At 39.3% G+C, this 24,581-nt stretch overlaps 1 protein-coding gene across 3 annotated transcripts in view; it reads left to right on the top strand.

Annotated features, from left to right (window-relative positions):
• The window catches only part of MATN2 (matrilin 2), a 132,864-nt gene that overhangs the window by 76,547 nt on the left and 31,736 nt on the right, over positions 1 to 24,581 (top strand). For all 3 annotated transcript variants that reach the window (XM_090283534.1, XM_090283533.1, XM_090283532.1), the window contains exons 6-7: positions 10,341 to 10,463; positions 22,534 to 22,656. In XM_090283534.1, coding sequence (XP_090139660.1) covers positions 10,341 to 10,463; positions 22,534 to 22,656 — 246 coding nt within the window. The remainder of the gene's footprint in view (positions 1 to 10,340; positions 10,464 to 22,533; positions 22,657 to 24,581) is intronic.

Here is a 24,581-nt window from a genome sequence, read left to right as displayed (position 1 = left end):
CTAAATTCTGCATTTTCTCTTCCATATCCCATTGTTATCTCTTGCTTCCTGCAAAATAGTGAATTAATATTATTATTATTTTTTTGCACATAGAATTTATATTATCAAGTTATCTAGATTTTAGGTAAGGCTGTGGAAGGAAAAAGCAACAAAACATAAAGTGGAACTGATGACCTGCCCCTTGCAGGTGAGAAGTGAGGGTACCATGGGTTCACTTGGTTTTTGTTACATGCTGATGGGTCTGAAAACCTCCCTCGTTAGCAACCCACAAATTTAACTCGTCTCCTGAGCGTTAGAGTTGGTTTTTCTCCCTTAATCTGCTGGTGGTGACCACGATGGGTGGCAGGGTACCACTTCTGCTAATCATGGCAACAAAGAAGACAACATAGTAAACACCAGCTCTTATGTTTTTTGCTTCATTAATTTTTATTATGTAAGTAATGTACTTTCGTTAAGGAACTTAAACAGATGAGACAATCACTAATATTTTGTTGTATTATCTGCCAGACCTTTCCCCCATGTAAATACATACCTCAAAACATTTTGTTACTGTTTAACAAAATGGGGTCATACTATCTGTTTTGTTTTACATATATTTTTTCCCTTACCGTTGTTAAATCAGTAGAAACTTTGAGTGCTACAGGGTCAGAAGGACACCAGGCCATTGAGAATAAGACCAGTGGGTGAGCTTTAGAAAACAGGGTGAGGGAAGGGCCAAGGAAAGCCTGGTCACAGTGAGTAGGTAGGACAGGGACCGTAAGGGCCATGGCTGGGGCAAGAGTGTTCCCTTGGCCTCTGGGAAACTAGAGGGTGGTGAGGAACCCAGTTCTCTAAGTGTTGCCAAATAATTGCTTAATTGTCCCTATATAGTAGAGACCCTTTGTGTCTCAAAGGGATTTGCTATAACTTCTGGAATTTGACATTTATTGAAGAGCAACAAACATGAGAGTAGATGCTATAGTTGCCAGGGAACTGTTGTGGGCTGTATTTATTAGCGATGGTATTTCTCTTGCTGCTGTTATCAGCATCTAAGAATGCCTGCCTTTCTTCAGAGGGGCAGTCAAGCAGAAGGGTGGTAACATGGGAGGGACTATGTGCAACTCAGGTCTCATCCATTAGGTGTTCCTGTCAGCATCCTCTCAACCAAGAACCTGACCTGTTAGAGGCTGGGAGTGAGATGATTAAGCCAAAGTGGACCTTTGTTGCCAGTGACCTTGCTTAGAGAGAATGAACTAAATCTCAAAAGGTCAGTTGCTGCTCAGTGGGGCTGCGAGTGCAAAGCAAATGATAGAGGTAATAGAGGCTACAGAAGGCCAAAGAAAAGGGACATCCTAATGGCTAGGGTGGGGAGGATCTGGGCAAGGAAGGAAGGGTAGCAATTGGACAAATATCCAAGGCTAGAGGAGACATGAAGGACAGTGATGGTGTAGCGGTAGCAGCACTCTCAAAGTTTGGGGGCTGAGTCTGGGCTAGGAGGGGCAAGCCTTGCTCCTGGGAACTGGTAGATCAGGAAGAGACTCACAGGGAGAATGCCAAACTGAAAGCTAACCAGGCAGCCTAACCTGACGGTATAAATCTGAAGGGCCTGGTCAAACTTGGAGACCCCTAGCTATTAGACTTAGAGCAGGAAATCAAGAGGAGAGCAAAGGCTGGTAGAGACCTTGGAATAATCCCATTAGCAGCTGGTCTGGGTGGCCTGTATGTAGGTGGGCCAGGAACGTTAAGAATATGGTGACCATAAATCCCAGTTAATCCAGGACAATCCCAGTTTATGCCTATTGGCTCAATTCTCAATAGCAGTCCCTTTCACTTTCAAAGGGGTTCCATTTGACAATAAATGGTATGATCACGCTAGCTAAGGCTCATAAGCTTGGCTTAAAAAGTTGAAGAGACCAGTTTTGTTGCAGCAGAGAATTCCTGCAGGTGTGAGGTAAGAGATTAAGGTTAAAATACCAGGAGGAACACCAGACTGTTCAGGGCTTTGAAAATCGGCAAAGAGTCTGGGCTTTACCTCTGAAAAAGAGCTACTGATGGGCTTCTATTTGGGAGCCACAAATGCAAAGCCTCATCTTAGGAAACTTAGCCTTGTGGTAAACTGCAGGATGGGTCCCAGGAGAAAGATGGTGAGGGATGGAAGGACTAGTTGGGAGACAATAGTCATCATCAGATGAGAAGGGACAGGAGCCAGGGTTTGCGTATGACTGCAGGAATGGAGAGGGGAGGAGTAAAAGATGAAAGAACGTGCTATAAATAAAGAGCGGAAGGAAAAGTCACTAGTGACTGCTGAGTTTGAGCTTCCGTGACTCCGAGAGAGTGATGGCGACAGTGAAGGAAGAGTGACAGGAACAGATTTTTAGAAAAAGTGATACATAAGTAGTTTTAGACAAGGGGAGTCTGTAGTTGAGGTGGGTCACCAAAAGGAACATGTCAACAGGGAGAGGAACAGCACTCACACACGGGGAGAGGTTAGAACCAATGACAGGAAGGAGCATAGTCCCCTTTTTTTTCTAAATTTTAATTTCCATGTGTTTTTCATGTTAAATGTGTATGTGTTTTTGTTTTAAAGGCATCTGTACCTTCAGCAGAGTAAGACCTGGGCTCAGATCCAGTTCTGCAGCTTGCTAGTCATGTGATCTCGAGTAACTCATTTTACTTCTGCAGTTTACTCAACCATCATGGACAGTAAGGGGTTTTGTGGGATTAGGTAAAATAATGAGTAAAGTTCCTAATACACACCAGGCAACTTATTACTACTACACAAGTTATTATCATCATTTCCTGGATATCTGAAGTGCACAGTGAAGAGAGAGTGAAGGTCTGATAACCATATGTAGGCAGGAGGAAAAGTAGGGGCAGGAAAAATATCCGTGAAGGAGCAGCCTGAGGTGGGGAGGAGAGTAAAGGGGTGAGGAAGAGAGAATTAGAAGCGTCATGGAGTATGATAGGAGAGGGTTTTTCTAGGCCAGGTCAATATTAATGTGATGCACCAGTGAGGCCAAAGAGAACAGAACTTAGAAAGCCATCATCAAGTTGAGTAACTGATTCATCTCAGCAAACATTTCAGAACTCTTTGCCAGACACTCTGCTGGGCATCAGGGGCACAAAGGTGACCAGGAGACCACTGACCATGATCAATAGGGGCAGATTTCAAGGGGTAGGAAGTGGGCGGTGAGAAAGTAGGGACAGCAAATCGCAACTGTTCATTTAAAGAGGTTCGGTGGAGATTCTCCATGTTCAGCTACTGTTGAATGGACACAATGGGCCTTCAGTTCCAACACTTCATGGCAGTGATCCTAGTACTCTGACTCATCCTGTAATTTATGACGGTGACCTGCATGGAAATTCAATTTTAGCCAGACGCAGGACTTATAGACAACATCTCCACACTTTTGAGTTAATAGAATGTTAAATTCAAGTGCTAGTGTCTCATTTCCCTAACTTCACTGTGACCGTACTGAATTTACTTCCCCATTCAAATGATCAAGGGTGCATTATTGACTAAGGTCATCCTTGTGCTTTAGTTGAGTCCCCGTATTTGTCATTCATCAGCTGCCACTGAAGCTATATTAATGTATTTTTTAAAAAAGATTTTATCTTTATTTTTTTGAGATATGGAAAAAGAAATAGAGAAACATCGATGTGAGAGAGAAACATTGGTCCGTTGCCTCTGGCACGCACCCAACCAACTGAGCCACACAGTCAGGGCATGCTGTGTTCATTTCCATCCCAAAGTGCCCATTTAAAAAATGTTTTTAAATTTATTTTTAATTATAGTTGACATACAGTATTATGTTAGTTCAAGGTGTACGACATAGTGATTCAGCATCGATATACCTTATGAAATGACTACATAAAAAGTCTAGTAATCATCGGTCACTGTCAAACTGTACATTTTTCAGAGGCCATCTATTCCTTTGAGGGTGAATTTTCTGCTGTATGTGCTCAACTGCTGTTTACTGACAGCCTTGTATTTCAGGGTAACTTTGGTCCTGTTTTATATCTTATCTACCCAGGCCGATTGTCAGCCCTTGAAGGTAGAGGCCTTTCATCTTTCAAAAAGTGGACTTGCCACACATTTTTTTTTTTTTTTGTTATTTATTTATTTATTTATTTAATTTTTTTTTTAAATTTTTTTTTTATTTTGGTTTTTCAATTACAGTTGTCCCCTTTTCCCCCAATTTCTCTCCCCCACCCAGCCCACCCCCTCTCCCGCAATCATATCATTTTTTTTTTTTTAAATCATTGACTGAGGTTGAGCAACTGACTGCAATCTCAAGCATTAAAAAAAAAAAAATCCTTTCCCCGTAATGGAATTTCTCACATATTAGGCAGCGATTGACCATGTTGAGACTGATTTCAACCCTGAGGTTTTAGCAGTTTGTGACCTGCAGGGCCAAAGAGCTACAGCCTGGGAGCTGCAGTAGTTTCCTCATCTCCATGGTTTCACTTCTGAACTTCCCTGTGGAGCTCTTGGTGAGCACCTTCCTTTCCAGCTTCACCTCTTATCTATTGTCTTCCTCTTCCATGCCCTTCTGCAGCCGCACTGAACTTTTCCAGTCCCTCAGCAGTGCCGGCTGTGCTCTCGGGCTGAGCAATTACATGGGCTGTGCTTTCTGCTGTACTCTTTCAGTTTGTAAAAGGAGAGTAGAAATTTCAGACAAAATGACCAAGAAAGGATTTTGTTGAAGAAGATGAGGACTTGAAATAATAGAGGCATCTCTGGGTCATACACATAGATCACCTTCATTCATCTGCCCCCTAAATGGGACCTCTCTTTTCACAAGTACAATCTTGCAATCAAGGAAGTTATGCAAAGAACCCAAAACATACATCCAAGGATGTCAGAGTTGAGTGGACTGGGACTCTCTTGCCCTTAGAAAGCTATTAGGTTCACATGCCTGGAAGCTGGCTCCTCCACATTTAATGCTGTACTGATGGTCTCATCTGCTGTCCCCAGTGAGTGGCCCTGAGGTCAAGGTGGGATTTCATACCCCGGGGTTGTTCCAGGCCAGGATCTCAAGACCCAGGAATCCCTGAATCCTGCCTTGCCAATTTCTCCTCTCACCCTTAGTTTCCTACAAAGCTTGCACTGAAAAAACAAAGCCAGCACAGGAATCAGAGTTCTGAAGAAGCCTTCTTATGCTGTGGCTAGCTGATTGATGGAAAATGTAATTCAAAGAGCAAAATCATAAAAAACATATATAAACCTTAACCATTTATTTAAAACATATAAATGTACTTTTAATAAAAAGCATGATTGATAAGGAGTTGGTTAAGTCAAGGTCAATTAAAAGTTTCTTCTGTATAACTATATTAATGTCTGATCCAACACTGGATACTGTTTTCCAGAGCATTCTGGGAAAAGGCAAGTTTGAAGTATGTGGCTTAGACTTTAGACCTAACCAAAGCCTCCAACCTCTCCCCATCCTGACATGGGGCCAGCATACTTAGATGTCTCTCTGAGGGACAGAGACAGCTGCACTCAGAGATTACCCTCATTCAGAGATTACCTCCCAAAGTATGTAAGAGGAAGTTCAAGAGAGATAGAGTCGGAGTTTCTGCCTTTTATGTACAACGATCTGTCCATTCATCATTGTATAATAGCATTGTCAGTTTCCTGAACTTGGAAGTCAGATTAACAGCTCTTCACTTTGGAGGGGATACTAAGTGGGTGGCCAGAGGTAGGACTGGCTGCCTGATGGCAGACACCCACATCAGAGGTCAGAGATTAAGACAGCCTATAAGGCCCAGCACTAGGAGGGTGGAAGTGGGGAATGCCTAACTGCTAATGCAGGTCAGTGCTGTAGGCCACCCCTGTGACCTGCTGACTGGGGCACTTGCTGTGGCTTGGTGTGCTTGATCTCAGTATCCTCAGTGTCCCCAATTATTTGTTTAATGACCTATCAGTTCTTGAAAGATGAAACATTGAAGTTTAGAAGGATTTGGTGCTAGCTCAATATTTATGTTATGACTCAACTCCAGTAACTGGCTCATGTCCCATGACATTCAGATCCTGAAACCATGTGAATGTCCTGTTCCCACCATAATGACTTGTGAATTAAACCCACAAATATTAGGTGCTGTTGGAACTCTGTAGGGAGGTGAAGTTACTAAAGTGATACTTTAAACGGAAACTGAATGAAACCTGGAGCAAAAGAATAAAACAACACAAGTTATTACCCTTTAAAAATCTTTGCTTTTAAAGCCGAGACAGACTCATAGATGGAGAGCAGATGACGGCTAGTGTTGGGGGCAAGGGGGCAGTTAGGGGATGGTGGGAATTGAGCAAAAAGGAAAAAAAGACTCACGGACGTGGACAGCAATATGGTGATTGCTGGAGGAGGGGAGTATAAGGGGACTAAATGGTAATGGGAAAAATACTATAAAGATTTAATAAATAAAAGAATTATATATAAAAAAAAAGTCTGCCCTGGCTGGTGTGGCTCAGTGGACTGAATGTCGACCTGCGAACTGAAAGGTCGCCAGTCTGGTTCCCAGTCAGGGCACATGCCTGGGCTGCATACCAGGTCCCCAGTTTGGGGCGTGAGAGAGGCAACTGATTGATATATCTATTCCTCTCTTTCTCCCTCCCTCCCCTCCTCTCTAAAAATAAATGTATATTAAAATAAATAAAATAAAAATCTTTGCTTTTCCCTTTTGATTACTAAACTTCTGATTACTATGTTAAGCATGTCATTTCTTCTTTATGTATGTTTTTTTAAGGTATATTTTATTGGTTATGCTATTACAGTTGTCCCAATTTTTCCCCCTTTGACCCCCTCCGCTTGGTACTCCCTTCCCTCTAGCAATCCACCCCCCCCCTTGTTTCATGTCCATGGGTCATGCTTATAAGTTCTTTGGGGTCTCCATTTCCTATACTATTCTTAACACCCCACCTGTCTATTTTGTACCTACCGATTATGCTTCTTAATCCCTGTACCTTGTCCCTCATCCTCCCCTTCCCTCTCCCTGTTGATAACCCTCCAAATGATCTTCATGATACTGTTCCTTTTCTGCCTGTTTTCTTAATTTTTCCTAATTTGTTTTTGTTCTTTTAGATTCAGTTGTTGATAATTGTGAGTTTGTTGTCATTTTAATGTTCATAGTTTTGATCTTTTTCTTAAAATAAGTCCCTTTAATATTTCATATAATAAGGGCTTGATGATGATGAACTCCTTTAACTTTACTTAGTTTGGAAAGCACTTTATCAGCCCTTTCATTCTAAATGATAGCTTTGCTGGATAGAGTAATCTTGGTTGTAGGTCCTTACTTTTCATTACTTTGAATATTTCTTGCCCATCCCTTCTTGTCTGCAAAGTTTCTTATGGAAACTTCTTTGTAGGTAACTCTCTGCTTTTCTCTTACCGCTTTTAAGATTCTCTCTTTATCTTTCACCTTTGGCATTTTAATTATGATGTGTCTTGGTGTGATTCTCTTTGTGTCCAGCTTGTTTTGGGATTCTCTGTGCTTCCTGCACTTGTATGTCTATTTCCTTATTTTTTTGAAATAAGTTTTCAATTTCTTGCTCTTCCTCTTCTTCTGGTACCTCTATGATTCGAATGTTGGCACTTTTGGAGATGTTCCAGAGTCTTCGTATTCTCTCCTTGTTTTTATGAATCCTTGTTTCTTCATTTTGTTCTGGCTGAATGTTTACTTCTTCCTTATGTTACAAGTCATTGATTTGAATCCTGGCTTCCTTCCCTTCACTGTTTGTTTCCTCTGTATTTTTCTTTATTTTACTTCATGTAGCTTTCATTTCTTCCCTTATGCTTTTGCTGTATTCAACAAGATCTCTGAGCATTCTGATCACCAGAATTTTGAACTCTGTATCTGATAGGTTGTCTGTCTCTGCTTTGCTTAGCTCTTTTTCTGGGATTCTGTTCTGTTCCTTCATTTAGGCCATATTTCTGTCTCCTCAATTTGGCAACCTCCCTATGTTTATTTCTGTGTATTAGGTACAGCTGCTTTGACTCCCTGTCTTAGTGCACCTGTTAAGTTGTATGGGGTGGAGCCTTGAGTATTCACCAGGGTGGGGCAACTCACTTCACCACTTTGTGGCTTTGTAGGGGGTGGGGCAGAGAAAAGAGGGGACAATGCCATTGCTGCCTGACTTTTGGAGGCTTACCTAACACTCACCTCATTTCCAGTCACTTCACCTAATTCCCTATGCAACTGGTGCCCCTCCAGCTGCTGCCCTGGTGGTGGTTCCCAGAGTGAGTGGATTTGTGTACATTCCTGGCTTGTGCTTTTAAGACTCTCCCTTCATCTTTAACCTTTGGCATTTTAATTATGATGTGTCTTGGTGTGGTCCTTTTGAGTCCAACTTATTTGGAACTCTCTGTGCTTCTGGGACTTTTGTCCTGTTTGTTTGTTTTGTTTGTTTGTTTGTTTGTTTTCACCAGATTAGGGAAGTTTTCAGTCATTATTTCTTCAAATAATTTCTCAATCCCCTGCTTGCTCTCATCTCCTTCTGGTATTCCCCTGAAGTGGATGTTGTTAAGCTTCATGTTGTCCAAATGTTTCTTAAGTTCTCCTCATTTTAAAAAATTCTTTTTTCTTTTTGCTGTTCTGCCTGGGTTTTTTTCTACCTTGTCTTCCAAAATCACTGATTTGATCCTCTTCTTGATCTAACCTACTTTTTATTCCTTCCAGTGTATTTTTAATTCAGATATTGCATTCTTTATTTCTGACTGGTCCTTTTTTATTGTTCTGTGTCTTTTTTCATGCTGTTAAGTATCCTCATAATCATTACTCTAAACTATCTCTCTGGTAAATTACTTGCCTCCATTTCATCTAGTTCTTCTTCTGGAGAATTCTCTTGTTCTTTCATTTGAGGTCTGTTTCTTTGTCTTCCTCTTTTGGCTCCTTCTTTGTATTTTTCCATCTTAGTTGTGAAACTCATCAGTGATATAACCTTAAGCTATAATCAGCAGCCCAGCCTAAGAACCACAGGATGGGGCAGAGTAATTCCTGCAGGCGAGGTATTGCTTCCCTTCAGGCTGATGCCACTGGGAGAGGAGAGCTTTACCTGAGAAAGATGCCTTCTGTAGTACAGGGAATGACTCAGCACAGGGATCCTGGTGGCTGTTCCTTCAGTTCTCTCCCTAGAGTAACCAACCCTAGACTCTCCTGAAGCATCTGTAGTCCACTCTGCCCTCCCTCTGATGGGGCCCAGGGTAAGGGACTGCAAATGATATTTTGTGTGTTGGCCCTTTAAGTGGCGCTCTGAGTCTCCAGCCATCTCTCCCTGGCAGGCAGAAACCCTGCTGCTTTTCACAGCTGGATGTTATCTGGGTGCCTTTCCAGTGCTGGTGCTGTGAGTGGGGGAGCCCAGCTTGGGGTTTAGACCCCACACTTCTCAGGGGGAACCCCAAGCCACTGAAATATTCCTCTGGAACTTCAGCTGCCACCTGTGGGAGCCCAGCCAGCACTTTCACACCTCCTCCACACTCCTTACCAGTCACATTGTAGTGAAGTGGTTTCTTCTGTCTGTTCATGGTTATAGGGCTTCTCTCCAGCTAGTGTCAGTTGGTTATTCAGGATGATTTACTACAATTTAGTTGTAATTCCAGATTGATTTTGGCAAGATGTTAGTATAACTTCCACTTACTCCTTCACCATCTTGGATCTCCCTAAGAAACTATGCTGTTTACTTATCTATCTTATTCTTTTTCCATCATCACCACCATCCAAATGTGAGCTCCTCGAGGACCAGAGTTTTTGTCTGATTTGTTACTTGCTCTATCCTTAGCACCTAAAACAGGGCCAGGCCCAGAGTCAGTGCTCAGCACATACTTGTAGAATTAATGAGAAAGAGGCCAGTGTATTTTCTCGTAAATTACTAATCCAATTACCCAGAATTTTTCTTGTCACTGTAAATGTTGTAATTTCCCCTTTTTCTAATTTGTTTGATCACATTTCCATAGTGAACTTTGACAAAATGTCCCTCCAAAATTTTAAATAAATTAGAATGCTACCCACCAGTAATAACTTTGACTCTGTTTCCATGCTGTCTTGTCACCGTTGATTTTACCTTGTCTTTAATTTTGGAGTTTAATAGCCATAAGTGTGTCCTCTGATTGTTTTGGTTTGCATTTATCTTTTCAATGCAGTGGTAAATGTGTTCTTTTGTTTATCTTTTAATATAAATTGCTTGGTCTAGGCTCTCAGTTTTTAGGTTTGTGGGAAAGAGGCCTTTGGTTCATATTTGGTTATTCATACTCTTTTTGGGATGACAGTATTTATCCCTACTTATATTTATTGTAAGTATGCTTTCATTCTACCATTCCCTTTACCTCAGTGTGTGCTTCTGATTTAACTCTGTGTTTTAATCTTTATAGCTGTGGACTACTGTGCCTCAGAAAACCACGGATGCGAACACGAGTGTGTGAATGCTGATGGCTCCTACCTTTGCCGGTGCCCTAAAGGATTTTCTCTGAATCCAGATAAAAAAACATGCACAAGTAAGTCACAAACAATAACTGAAATATTTATTTTTGGATGGTGTTGCTATGGGCACTGTGGCCATAGAAATCTCCCAAGCCTAGAGAAGCATAGGATTATATACTGAGGGTTCTAATACCTTCTGCCTCCGTTCCTCCTTTGTCAGGTCTTTCTTAACTTGCCCTAAGACCCTAGCTCACTCTACCTCCATGTCATCCTTCAAGGCATTTACTGAAGGTGTCTTTTTATCAGAGACCACAAGTGGGAGTGTTCTTCCAGCATTTGCTGAGCGTGCTGACAATCAGACTATCTTACTTCATGCTGACTCAGTCTTGCTGCGCCCATCAGTATTAATGGGTCTTAAGAAATACTTTCGTTGAAACTTTGTGGCTTGTGGGCTTCAGCTCTGACTCCACACAAGTACAGGAAAATCACTGAGCCAACAGGAATTCAGTGTGGTTATTCCGGGGTGGGGGAGGGTGGCTTACAAAGAACTGCTCATTTTGTTTTAGCTACGTAGTTCTATTTGATGTGACTGTACACACACAAATCAGAATTAATTTGAGCCTCCAAATTCTGACCATAAAAATCTATAAACTAAAGGTGATTGGTGATTTATAAAAGAATTCCAAAAGTGTTCTTTTAAATGTAAAGGTATGTCACAGCATGTAAGGGATTGTGTATGAATTATTAAACTCCTATAGAGAGGTTTGCTTGAGAGGAGCTTATTCTTAAAGTATTAGGGCCTAGCACTTTTTTAAAAGTGAAGTTTAATAGCAATTTTAAATAAGTCATCTCTAAGACAAACATCAATGAGAAAACAAGATTTCAATTCATAAAAAGTTCATGTACCCATAATATTTCTAAAATACATCTAGTATATAAAGCAGGACATACCTATACAGCTTTTTTTTTAAAGTATCCCCCAAAATTCCTGAAACATCAGCTTGCTTGCCAGTCCCTAAATGTCAACAGTTTACAAACACCAGAGCTGGAGGCAGAGGTAGAGTTCGGAACTGTAAGGGACACGTTAAATCAAAACATACATTTCTGGAGCCCTAGCCATGTGCCAATAGCAATGAATAAAGCAAGAGCCTTCCTAGTAGAGAAGAGATCTGGGCTGAATCTTGACGGCAGAGCTGTCAATCACCAGGCTTAAAAAATGATGAACTTAGGGTAGCCAGGGGAGGAACGTTGTACAAAGATATAAGCCAGACAGGCTCATATCCACACCTGGCACATGACTGGCATACAGTTGTTTATTGAGAGAATAAACAAATGAATGAAGGGACTTCTCTGTTTCTGATCTCCCTTCCCTTCTGAATACTCTGAACTATAAGCCAGCAGCCTGCATTGTGGTAATAATGGCTTGGGAATTATGGTTGCTGGTCTGATGAGCCAGTTTCTCCATCAAAGGGGCAACCATGGCCTCAGTTCAAATCCCAGCTCTTCTGCCTTTTCACTGGGTGATCTTATGCCTCAGTTTCCTCTGCCGTAATAGGAGGTGATAATATTACCTACTTCATAGCTTTGTCTTGAAGACTAAATGAGCTAATCCATATAAACCATTGAGCAAATTGCCTGGTGCCAAGCAGATTCTTTTAAGGGCTGATACTGGCTTCAAAGACTTTAAATTGGTATTTATGAGCATATACCACGAGCCTGAGCTAAGTTTAACTGTGCATTAAAAAAATTCAAGACTCGGCCCCAGGCTTCCACTGGAAGCTGGTTGGGGACACAAGCCACACAGCAGCTCAGTCACCACTCAAAGTACTTCCTAGAGGAGAAGAGATCTGAGCTGTGTGACCAGGGGCTCACAGTGTGATGCAGGCGAGACCCCCAATAGGAGTTGAGGGTAAGAGGAGGCCAGCTGGACTAAAAGAGGCGGGGATGCTGCAGCATCCCTGGGGTGAGGCCTGGAAGAAAACATATCTCTTGTCCAGTCTCCTGGCTGGGATCACCTGATTTCCTCCTCCAGCCCCAGTTCCCAGAGCCTCATCATCACCCCCACACTGTGGCTCCACATGTCTCCCATCCCAGAATCTCTTGGGATGTGGAGAATTACAGGCCCTAACATGGTGCAGGCCAGGAGACCCTGGAGGCAGACAGTGCAGTGAGGGGCCTGGAGAGCAGGTCTGGCTGGGATCAGGGGAGGGACTGCTCCAGCTGTGAGGTGTCGCCAAGGAGGCATGGAGCCCAGCAGTCTTAGGCCCAGATCAAGGCCCAGAAGTGGGCCGCCCCAACCTGTGGGCAGAGACGAGTGCTGGGCATTCAGTGAGCTCTGGGCAGGCAGCATCAGGGAGATGCATCCCCTAGAAGAAGGGCCCCCTTCCCACCGTGTTTAGGAGTGGGGCAGGAAGCCAGGTGTTGAGAGGGGACTAGGAAGAGAAAGGAGACACTGAAGTACTTAGAAAGCTGTGAGAGTAAAAAAGTAAAGCAAAGGCCAGTTGTAAGAACCACGACACTTGGCAGTACTCTAGATTCTGGCAGCGACAAGAACAAGGACTGGGAAATAAGGACCAGGTTAAAGGACAGAAAGACGGGATGCAGGTAGAAGCTCAGTCAGGCATCCTGTTAGTAGTTAATGTGGCAACACAACAGTTGCCAGCCAAGCCAGCCTGGCTGCTGCTGTGACACTAAAAGATATATTTTTTAGCCCTGGCTGCTGTGGCTCAGTGGATTGAGCGTCGGCCTGCGAGCCAAGTATCGCTGGTTCGATTCCCAGTCAGGGCACATTACTAGGTTGCATGTCAGGTCCCCAGATAGGGGCATGAGTGAGACGCAACCACACAGTGATGAAAGAAAAAAAAAAAAACATTTTAAAAAATTTCTCATTTCTTGTAAACTTGAAAAAAATAGTAAAAAAGCCTTAGTTTCTTAAATTTCAGTCTCTAGTTTTACCCACAAGTATATTTGAAAGCTAATCCAATTAGTAAGTGTGCAATTATTGTTTAATGAAATGTAGACGGGTGAACATTAATCATACTGAGTGTGATTAATTTATGATTAAGCCAAAATGTATGTAATAGAGCTCTATGTTTCTGAACAAGTAATGTTATTTAAAATATGTAAGCAGTGTTGAAAAGAGCATCACCTTTTCTCTCAAGTCCTTATCCTAAGACAACCCATCCACATGTATATGAATATTTTCTGGAGGGGAGAGGGTAGAACCACGTAAGTACAGTACCATCAGTTTGCAAAACATGGCAAGACACTTTTTTATTATGGTAAAATATACATAATATAAAATATACCATTGTAATTTTTAAAGTGTACAGTTCAGTGGCATTAAGTACATTCATGTTGTGCAACCGTCACCACCATTCAACTCCAGAACTTTTTTATCTCCCTAACCTGAATCTCTGTACCCATTAAATAATAACACTCCATTCCCTTCTCCTTTCCCAGCCCCTGGCAACCACCGTTCTACCTTCTGTCTCTATGAATTTGACTAATCTCTGTACCTCATATAAGTAGAATAACACAATGTGTGTTGTTTTATGACTGGCTTATTTCACTTAGCATAGTATCTTCAAGGTTCATCCATGGTATAGCATATATCAGAATTTCCTTTCTTTCTGAGGCTGAAGGTATTCCATTGAATGTGTATGGGACATTTTGTTAATCCATTCATCAGTCAATGGACACTTGGTTTGCTTCCACCTTTTTACTATTGTTAATAATGCTGCTATGAACATGAAGTTATCATTCAAGTCCCTGCTTTCAGTTCTTTTGGGTATATATCCAGAAGTAGAATTGCTGGACTTTGTGAGGTCTGATTTGAAACCATTACTCCTGAAGCATCCATGAGAACATTCTCAGATGGATGTTCAGGGTCTTTGCATAGGAAAGATAGATAAAGGACTTCAGTCCTTTGGACAGGGTTTTGTGTCTTTGGTATCAAGGAGACTGGGCTTCATGTTTAATGTCTAATGATGATTAAAGACAATTGTAGACATCATATTTTTCATGTTGCTATTTATTATTTACTGACTTGGAGGTCATTATACCCATTACTTTTCAGACTCCATTGATAACTTGGTGGACGTTTCCACCCTATTTTTCAAAAAGGAATGCTTCGTGCTAAAGTAGTAAGTGAATATTTGTACTTGCATTAAAAGTTAAAGACAGAAAAAGGAAATATTTTAATACTGAATCAGCAATAGAAGAACTAGAATGTATTGGTTTTTGGGTTTTCTGGCCAACTTGCCATTAATGTGCAGAATACCACTCTCTTCCTACAGCCTGTCATGTCACATGTGAGACCTGTGAACATGAATCAAAGACTCTGAGTCTTTGAACCGAGGGACTGAAAGTTCAGCCTAGTTCTAGCTCAACCACCCATCCTACAATATTTCCATCATGTACCTCCAGCCTGCAATTGAATAACCCCACTGACAGGACACTCACTACACCCCATACATTGCATTGCCCTTTGAACAGCTCTGACTCTTAGAAAGTGATTCCTTAAACTGAGTTGATAACTGCTTCCTTGTACTTTGAGACCTATAGAACAAATTAAACTTCTCTCATTTTCTTGGTCACTAAGAATGAGTCACATCAGAATGACTTGATTTCATTTAGTGGACTAGGCAGGCTTGGAAAATATGGTAGCAACTGTCTAGACTTTAATAGGTATTTGCCCAATTAACAATGAGGCCCCATGGACCAGACAGAGAAATGCATGCTGGATGACAGAATACTTAATTGGTGGGGTTGTAACTGGCTGAATGTCTGAACCCAGAGGATGCTGATTGCTGAACTGAGGTCCTTCTAGAGGGAGGTTTTTAAAATAGTCTCGTGGGAAGAAGCCACAAGGAAGGCATGAGACCTGTCTTCCACTCTTAGTGAACCCTCACTGGTATTTGGTGGGCAATGTTTACTCATCTAAACCCTAAAAAAAACACTATTTAAAGAGTAATACCAATAACCATGTATTCATACAACAAATATTTGTTGAGTGCTTCTTATGTCCTTGATACTGTTGTAGAAATGACATAAAGCAGTAAATAAAATAGACCAAAAGACCTCTGTCCTTATGGAGCTCACTTTCTATGGGAGCAGGGTAAGAGTAGAATGCAGGTCTCAATAAGAAAGTGACATTTAATCAAAGACTTGAAGGAGGTGAGGGAGAGGAGACCTTTAAGGTATAGGAAACACAGTACCAGTGCAAAGGCCCTGAGGCAAGAACTGTGAGACTTGGAAAAGTTGAGGGAGAGAAAGCAAGAAAGTCTGTATGATGAGTAGAGTGAGACCATTATATAGGCACTGTGGTCCATAGAATGTATAGGCTGCCCTCTCCACATTCATTCATACCTTTGCTTCCTATCTCCCCAAATTCCAGCAATACCTGTAAGCTCATAGTCACTCTCCTATATAGAGATTCTAAAGTGACTGTTCGTTGCCTGTATTTTGTGTTTTGGATATAGAGATATGAAGATTTACATGCCATTCCCAGTATGTTCCCTGATTATTTTCTTCTCCAAATTACTGGGTCCCTTCCATGATGTTCTTTTTTCTATGTTATTTCTGCCATTTTCCATGGCAAATAGTTTCACAATTATGAATGTGTATTTGTATTTTTCATATTTTAAATTATATTATCAAAGTAATATATGCTTATTGTAGATAATTGGATAGTATAGAAGTGAAATTGTACAAAATGACATGACCTGTAATCTCATCATCCAGAGATAACCATTATTAATATCAATTTGCTATATTTCTATTTTTATGCATATGAATATATCTTTATAGGGTTTATATCATGTAGTGTAACATTAAATCATGAGGATTATCTTTTTTAAATTATATTTTATTGATTATGCTATTACAGTTGTCCTGATTTTTTTCCCCTTTGCCTCCCTCCACCCAGCACACCCTGCTCCCTCAGGCAATCTCCACTCCACGTCATTGTTCATGTCCATGGGTTATGCATATAAGTTCTTTGGCTGCTCTATTTCCTATACAGTACTTTATATCCCCGCGGCTATCCTATAACTACCTATTTGTACTTCTTAATCTCCTCACCACTTCACGCATTCCTCTACAGCCTCCTCCCATCAGGCAATCATCAAAACATTCTCCATATCTATGATTTTGTCTCTGTTCTTCTTGTTTGCTTAGTTTGTTTTCTTAGATTCAATTGTTGATAGATATGTATTTTTTGCCATTTTATTGTTCATAGTTTTGATCTTCTTTTTCTTAAATATGTTTCTTTAACATTTTGTATAATAATGATCTGCCATTAGTTTTTTCTTGTTTGGGAAGCTCTTTATTGCCCTTCGATTCTAAATGATAGCTTTGCTGGATAGAACAATCTTGGCTGTAGGTCCCTGCTTTTCATGACTTTGAATATTTCTTGCCAATCCCTTCTAGCCTGCAAAGTTGCTTTTGAGAAATCAGCTGACAGTCTTATGGGAAATCCCCTTTAGATAACTAACTGCTTTTCTCTTGCTGCTTTTAAGATTCTCTCTTTATCTTTAACCTTTGGTATTTTAATTATGATGTGTCTTGGAGTGGGTGTCTTTGCATCCATCTTGGTTGGGACTCTGTTCTTCCTGGACTCTGCATAATATTCTATTGTAAGTATCACAATTTCTTCAACAGTGTTTTAGGCTGTTCAGATTGTATTTGTGATAAATATTCTTGCACATATATCTTTGCATCTCTACTCATTTATTGATTCAAAGACTATTAACATTTTTAAGGCTTTTGATGTAGGATACAAAAACATTTTCCAAAAACTTTGCACCAATTTATAGACTATCATAAGTGTTTTGAGAGGCAATTTAATTTTTTTTTGCTAATTTGCTTAGGAAAACATTTTTCTCATTGATTTGTTTATTCTGTTTAATTACCTTTTCTTAATAAAATTATGCATTTATATATAATTTATAAATGTATGTTTGTTGGTGGTGTTATTTGATTAATGAACAATCAACTTAAGGCATTATAAGTGACTCCTATAAGTTCCATGAGGCAAAGGACTATCCCGTTTTGCTTACTGCTAATCCCAGTGCCTGGCCCATGTTAGGTATTCAGAGAATATTTATTCATTTTATATATGTATATATAAATATATCATAATGAATGAGCAGGTTAATACTTTTTCATGTAATTATTAGACATTCAAAAGAAAGGAAATAATACATTTATCTGAAGTGAAATAAAAGAAATAGAAAACATAAAACCAATAGGGAAAACTGATAAAAACAAAAGATGGTTTGTTTGTTTGGTTTTTGAAATAAATAAATTTGATGAATCTCTAGCCACAGTGGTCAAGGGCATAAAAGAGAGAAAATACAAATTAATGACATCACAAATGAGAAAGTAGACATCACCACAGATCCTACAAATGTTTAAAGAATAATGAGGAAAAATAATGAACAAATTTATGCCAATAATTTCAGCAACTTAGATTAAATGGACAATTCCTTGAAAGACACAAACTACTTAAGTTAACTCAAGAACTATATCATCTATCTATTAAAAGAAATTGAACTTGTACTTATAAGTTTTCCCACATAGAAAACTCAAGGCTTAGTTGGTTTAACTGGAAAATTCTACCAAATATTTGAGGAAGAACTAGTGCCAGTTAATACAAATCCTTCCAGATAATTGAAGACAAGGGAACATTTTTTCAGCATATTTCTATGAGGCTAGCATTATCATGATACCAAAACCAGAAGAAGACATTCCAAGAAAAAAAACTACACATAAATATCCACCATAAAATACACACAAAAGTTCTTTAAATACTTTTAGCATCAATTCTCACAATATATATAAAGTGAAATTTATCCTAGGAATTTGAGATTGGTTTAACATTGAACACTTGATCAATGTAATTCACAATATTAACATACTAAAAAGCAGAAACCATATGGTCTGTCTTAACAGATACAGAAAGAACATTGGACAGGATCTGACATTCATTTATAATTAAAAAAACAACTTCTCAGCAAAGTAGGAGTGGTAAAGTATATCAGTGAAAAAAATCATCAGTTAACATCATACTTAATAATGAAAGACTGAGTGCTTTCCTTATAAGATCAGGAAGAAATCAGGTTATCCACTCTCACCACTATGTTTAGTATTATACTAGAGGTTCTAGTCATTCTAATAGGCAAGAAAAAGAAAGAAAGAAATGAAATCAAGATTGGAACAGAATAATTAAAACCATCTTTATTAACAGAAAACATGATTGTCTGTGGAGAAAATCCAGTGGAAAATACAAAAAAGCTACTAGAACTACTAAGTGAGTTTAGCAAGATTGTAGGATACAAGGTCAATATATGAAAATCAACTCTTTTTATAAATATTCACTGGCAAATCAAAATTTAAAATACCAGTTATAATAACATCAAAAATATGTAATACCTAGTGGTAAATTTGACAAAAGATGTGAAAGACTTGCATATTGAAATTAATCTATAGATTAATATAGTTTCAATATATTTTCAATAACCCTACCATGCTTTTTTGTAGAAATTGACAAACTGATTCCCAAATGTATATGGAAATGCAAAGAACTAAGATAGTCAAATAAATTTTGAAAAACATAAACAGAGTCAGAAGACCTAAACTACCTGATTTTTAAGACTAATGATAAAGCAACAGTAATCCAGACATTGTAGAATCGGTATAAAGATGGACGCATAGATCAATGGGACGGAACAGAGCCCAGAAATAAAGTCACAACAAAGGTGCCAAGGCAACTCAAGAGGGAAAGGATAACATCTTCCACAAATAGTGCTGCCACAATGGGACTGCCATAAAAATATAAAGTGACTTGACCTTTACCTCACACCACATGCAAAAATTAACCTTGAAATAGATTTTAGACTGAAATGTAAGAGTAAAATCTGTAAGAATTCTAGAAAAAAATCTAAGAGAATATCTTGGTGACTCTGGGTTTGGCAAAGATGTCTTAAATAAGACACAAAAAGCACCAACTATAAAAATATAAAACAAATGAATTAAACTTCATCAAAATTAAAACTTTTGTTCTTCAAAAGATACTATGACTCAAATGAAAAGGAAAAATACTTGCAAATCTATATTCAACCAAGGGTTTATATTTAGAATATAGAAAGAACTCTTAAAACTTAATAAATAGACAACCCAATAAAAGAGGGCAAAAGATTTGAAAATACACTTCACCAAAGAAGATATGGAGATAGCAAATAAGCATACAAAAACATATTTAGCAACATTAGTCATTAGAGAAATGAAAAATAAAACCACAATGAGCTAAACACTATATCCCACCAGGACGGCTAAAATTACCAGGTGTAGGTGAGGACATGGAGCAATGGGAGCTCTCATGAAATGCTTACGGGAATCTTTCAGAACTGAAGCATACATCTACCTTATGACAAGCCATTCTACTCCTCGATATTTACTCAAGAAAAATGGAAGCACGTGTCTACATAAAGACTTGTGCATGAATATTTCTAGCTGCTTTATTTGTAACAGCCCTAAACTGGAAACAACTCAAATCCCACCAGCAGATGAATGGATAAACAAATTGTGATATATCCATAAAATGAAATACTACTCCACAATAAAAAGGGACAAACTATTGACACATACATAGGCATGTGTGAATCTCAAAATAATTAATGATAAATAAAAAAGACAGATCAAAAAGAATACATTCTATATGATTCCATTTTTATAAAACTCTAGGAAACACAAACTAATTTATCTCAAAAGAACATTAATGGTTGTTTGGGGCCAGAGGGAGTGTGGAAGAATTATTTAGAAAGGGGCAGGAGGAAACTTTTGAGAATAGTGCCTAAGTTTGTTATCTTGATTATGGTGATGATTTCATGGGAGCATACGTATGCGAAAACTCATCAAATTGCTCATTTTAAATATGTGTAGTTTGGTTTCTACCAGTTGAACCTCCATAAAACTAAAAACAAGTAGGGGAGACTGTATTATTAAAATGTTCAAGTCATCAAACCCAAAGAGAGGCTTTGGAAATCTTCTAGACTATTGCTATTGAATAGAACACACTGTGATGATGGAGTGTCCTGTATCTGCACAATGCAATAGTCAGGAATTACTCTGACTATTGGTCACTTGAGATGTGGCCAGTACACGTGAGGAACTGAATTTTTATTTATTGACTTTTAATCCATTTCAATATAAATAGCCTCATTAGACAACATGGATGTAGATTAAAGAAGGAATGAGCATATATGAAAACTAAATATAATCTCTGACCCTATACTACTGAACCCTGTACTGGAGGATGAAAATTGCTATAAAGAACATTATTAGATCAACTGAAAAAACTAGAATATGGATGGCAGGTTAAATAAAAGTATGTGCCAATGTAAATTTATGAAGTTTATAGCTACACTGTGGTTATTTAAGCGAATATCCTTCCTCTTCAAGAGTACACACTGTATTTAAGGAAAAAGGACTATGATGTATGTAGCTTATCCTCAAATAGTTCAGAGAAATGAGCAAATGATAAAGCAAATGGGGTGAAATGTTAACAATAAAGAGTGTGGGTAAAGAGTATATAGGTATTTCTTGTATGCACATACCTGTATTTTTATTTTTGCAACTTTTTGTTTGAAATAGTTTTCAAATAAAAAGGTTTTAAGTACCTTTATGTGGTATTGTAGCTATATTTTTAAGACTTCCAGTCTTTTAAAGACATTATGAAATATTTATGGACAAAATTATATTACATCTGGGGTTTGCTTCAAAGTACTGTAGAATTTTAATGTGGAGGATGGGAGTATAGATGAAACCAGGTCAACCACAGATGGGCTCTCTCGAAGCTGAGTGATATGTACATGGATTCATTATACTATTTTATCCACTTTGTATATGTTTAAAATTTCCATAACTTTAAGTTAGGAAGAACTGACATCTTTTCAATGTTTTGTCTTTCAAGCTCTGGCCAGATGGCTCAGTTGGTTGGATCGTTATCCTGTGCACCAGAAGGTTGTGACTTTTGGTCAGGGCACATACCTAGTTGCAAGTTCAATCCCCAGTTGGGGCGTGTACGGGAGGCAACTGATTGATGTTTCTCTCTCACATCGATGTTCCTCTCTCTCTCTCTCTTTCTCCCTCCCTCCCCTCCCTCCCTCTCTAAAAATTAATAAACATATCCTTGAGTGAGGATTTTAAAAAAGAATATTCTTTGCCTTTTTTTATTTTGTTTACTTTAGTACAGGCTTGGAAAACTCATACCACATTCTTTATATGAAAACGATATACATAGTTCACATGTTCCATAAAACAATAAAAATCCTCATCAAATCAAGACCCCATCAGTGGCCACTTATTCTTAGCAATTTTAAACAATGCATCCGAGTTCCACTATAGCAAAATACTTTGATCACAAAACTTAAATGTAATAGGAGAGTCTCTTCCTGTATCTAAAAATACTTATATAAATAAAACCCCATTATAAAAAATTCCATGTAAACTTTTCTCCGAATATTTTGATTTAAATTAATGTACACCTAGAGGTTACAGTCTCTGATTATGAAACCTGGGGATGACTGACCCTGTGTATGTGCAGCTGTAAGAATGGGCGTGTTTTGCATCCATAATATCTATGCCTTTTATGCTTAGAAGATGGATGGAACCTTCTTTTCCCCAGGATATGATTTTGCATCATATTGGTTGGCTCCGTGTTTGAGGAATTTAAGTGGTTTGGAGTTTTGCTTTGGGAAGATGTCATTGTTTTAATTGTATAAATTCCATGAAACATTCATCAAACTTGCTTTCCCCAGCCTATAACACAGCAGAACAACACCCAAACACACTCTTTCACTTTAGGGACTGTTATACGAACCAAAACAAGGAAAGCATCCTTATAAATTACTTTGCTGTATAAATATTTTGTAACATGTCAAGAAAATCCTCTTCCAAGGGGCCACATCCCTAAACATGGAAATAGCCTCATAGAGAGATCTCTTCGTGGCATGAGTGCGTGAGGTCACAGGATTAAATCTGTTTAGGAAAAGTTAAGACTGAAAATCTCATATTTCCCTATTTCCCTATGCTAAATGTATTGCTTTGTTCGTTATTAATATATTTTTTCTTTCTTTCCAGAGATAGACTACTGTGCCTCACGTAATCATGGGTGTCAGCACGAGTGTGTTAATGCAGATGATTCCTATTCCTGCCGCTGCCTAAAAGGCTTTACCCTGAATCCAGATAACAAAACCTGCAGAAGTAAGTGGCCCTGGGTACTGGAAAAGGGCTTGTGCTAAATGCCCCACTAGTTTTCCTTTTCCTCACAATCCCAAACAAGGTGTACTTGTATGCAACATTTAGGTTTCCTAATATTACTCTGCCCTTTATTTTATCCCTGTCTCACGTGATCCTGTGATGGTAATGACTTTTAGAGATTGAATAGACTGGGCCTGCCCATTGGGTTCATTAAGCAATATCAAGGCCCAAGCTGAGGCTCTGTCTGAAATGGGGGTGCACTCTCCCTCCTTCTTACCCCTACAGCATGTATTTGGGGCTTTGAGAAAGAAAAGGCTGGACCCAGAGACAGGAGGTAAAAGGAATTGGTTTCTTCTAGTCCTACAAGATAAAACACTTGGTAGCTGCTAAGAGGGGGAAATTGCAGCTCTATCCTCTTTGATATGAAGGAAGGAAAAACATAAGGCTCTGGGCAGCCCCACACCATTCCAAGGGTATATAGTGTCAGCAGGATATTAGAATGTGCTGAGTGGCTCAAATGCCTGTCATCTGACACTTTAAGGGGCCTGTCTGGGGAACTAGAGCTTGGACCCCAAATGGGATCTCTTTAAACCAGACCATCCCTGAGAGACCATTAGAATGAAAGGTTCACAAGAAGGAAGATTCTTATTTTTTTCTCATTCTTGATTCCTCAACAACTCAAAGTTTCAACACATATAGGTGTGACACAGTGTTTATTAAATGAAAAAATGAGTAAATGGATCTCTGAGATTTGTCATCCTGGAGAAATTGCAACTATCATTTGAATTACTCAATCTTGCTGGAAAGATGGCCTTTTTAAGGCCTGCAAGTTGTAAATTTTTTCAAAAAGTACTCTCATAGCCCACATTTAGACACACTGAATTATTTGCGTCTTCCTGATGTGTAGTGCACAGACTTCTCGGGAGCTCCCATTTAGGGGTGTATTCTCATGGGCTCCTTCACCCTACCCTCCCTGGTGATATGTACATCAGTTCTGCATCACAGGACTGACTTTTCAAACATTTGACTGTATATATCTTTTGAAAAGGACTGTCAGCTGTATAACTGAATCCAGAGAAGCCACGTTCTGCTGACAGCATATTGACTTACATACTCACTGTAGTAAGGGTTAAGCCTTGTACATTGGCAGGTGGTTGCAGAGCCCATATTTTGAAACCGAGCCTCTTTTACAGAAGATAACAGCATTGCCTTGCCTGGATGCAAACCCTGGAAACATTTAAACATTAAATGGGAATTTTAACTGAGAGCATTCAGAGCATAGAAACAATTAGATGGAATATTTTCCATTAGACCACACATGCACACAATATGTTAGAGGTCCAAATTTTCTGGCCTGCCCACCCTTCTCTGCTATTCACATCTTTTTTTTTTAGTGGTGAATGTGTCCATGGCTGACTACACCCAGGGAAAATCATTCACAGGTGGACTCGTATTTGTGGACCAAAAAGCTCCTATGTGCGGAATAATTAGATCCAGTTCAACTCAGACACTCATTGTGTTCCTGCAAGCTTTATTGCATTACTAACAGAGGGAAGAGGAAACAAGTAGGCATGTGGCCATGAGCGGAGGTAATCTGCTTGAAGCTCTGCATCTCATATCATTCATCTGAGATTCCCTCCACTTCTGCCACTCCCTCCTCACCCTGCCTGGAGAGGCACTTGGAATAAGAGAAAGGTCCAAGGCAGCGCACACATCATGATCCAGGGAGGAGGGAGACCAAGAACAAAAGGGCCAGTGGAGAGGAAGTGACCCTCCAGGAGCAGTTTGACCACCACAAATCAGTTCACAGTTGGGCCTCTTTTTTACTATTTGATAGTCAATCAATTAATATTTTTCAAATGAATAACTGTAAACCTGCTTTTGCCCCACCCTATGAATTCAGCAATTATACCTCCATTTTCTCTTTA

Source organism: Furipterus horrens, unplaced genomic scaffold, assembly GCF_987537825.1.
Source record: "Furipterus horrens unplaced genomic scaffold, mFurHor1.1.pri manual_scaffold_7, whole genome shotgun sequence".
NCBI classification, from domain to species: Eukaryota; Metazoa; Chordata; class Mammalia; order Chiroptera; family Furipteridae; genus Furipterus; species Furipterus horrens.
This window is presented reverse-complemented; position numbering and strand designations above follow the sequence as displayed.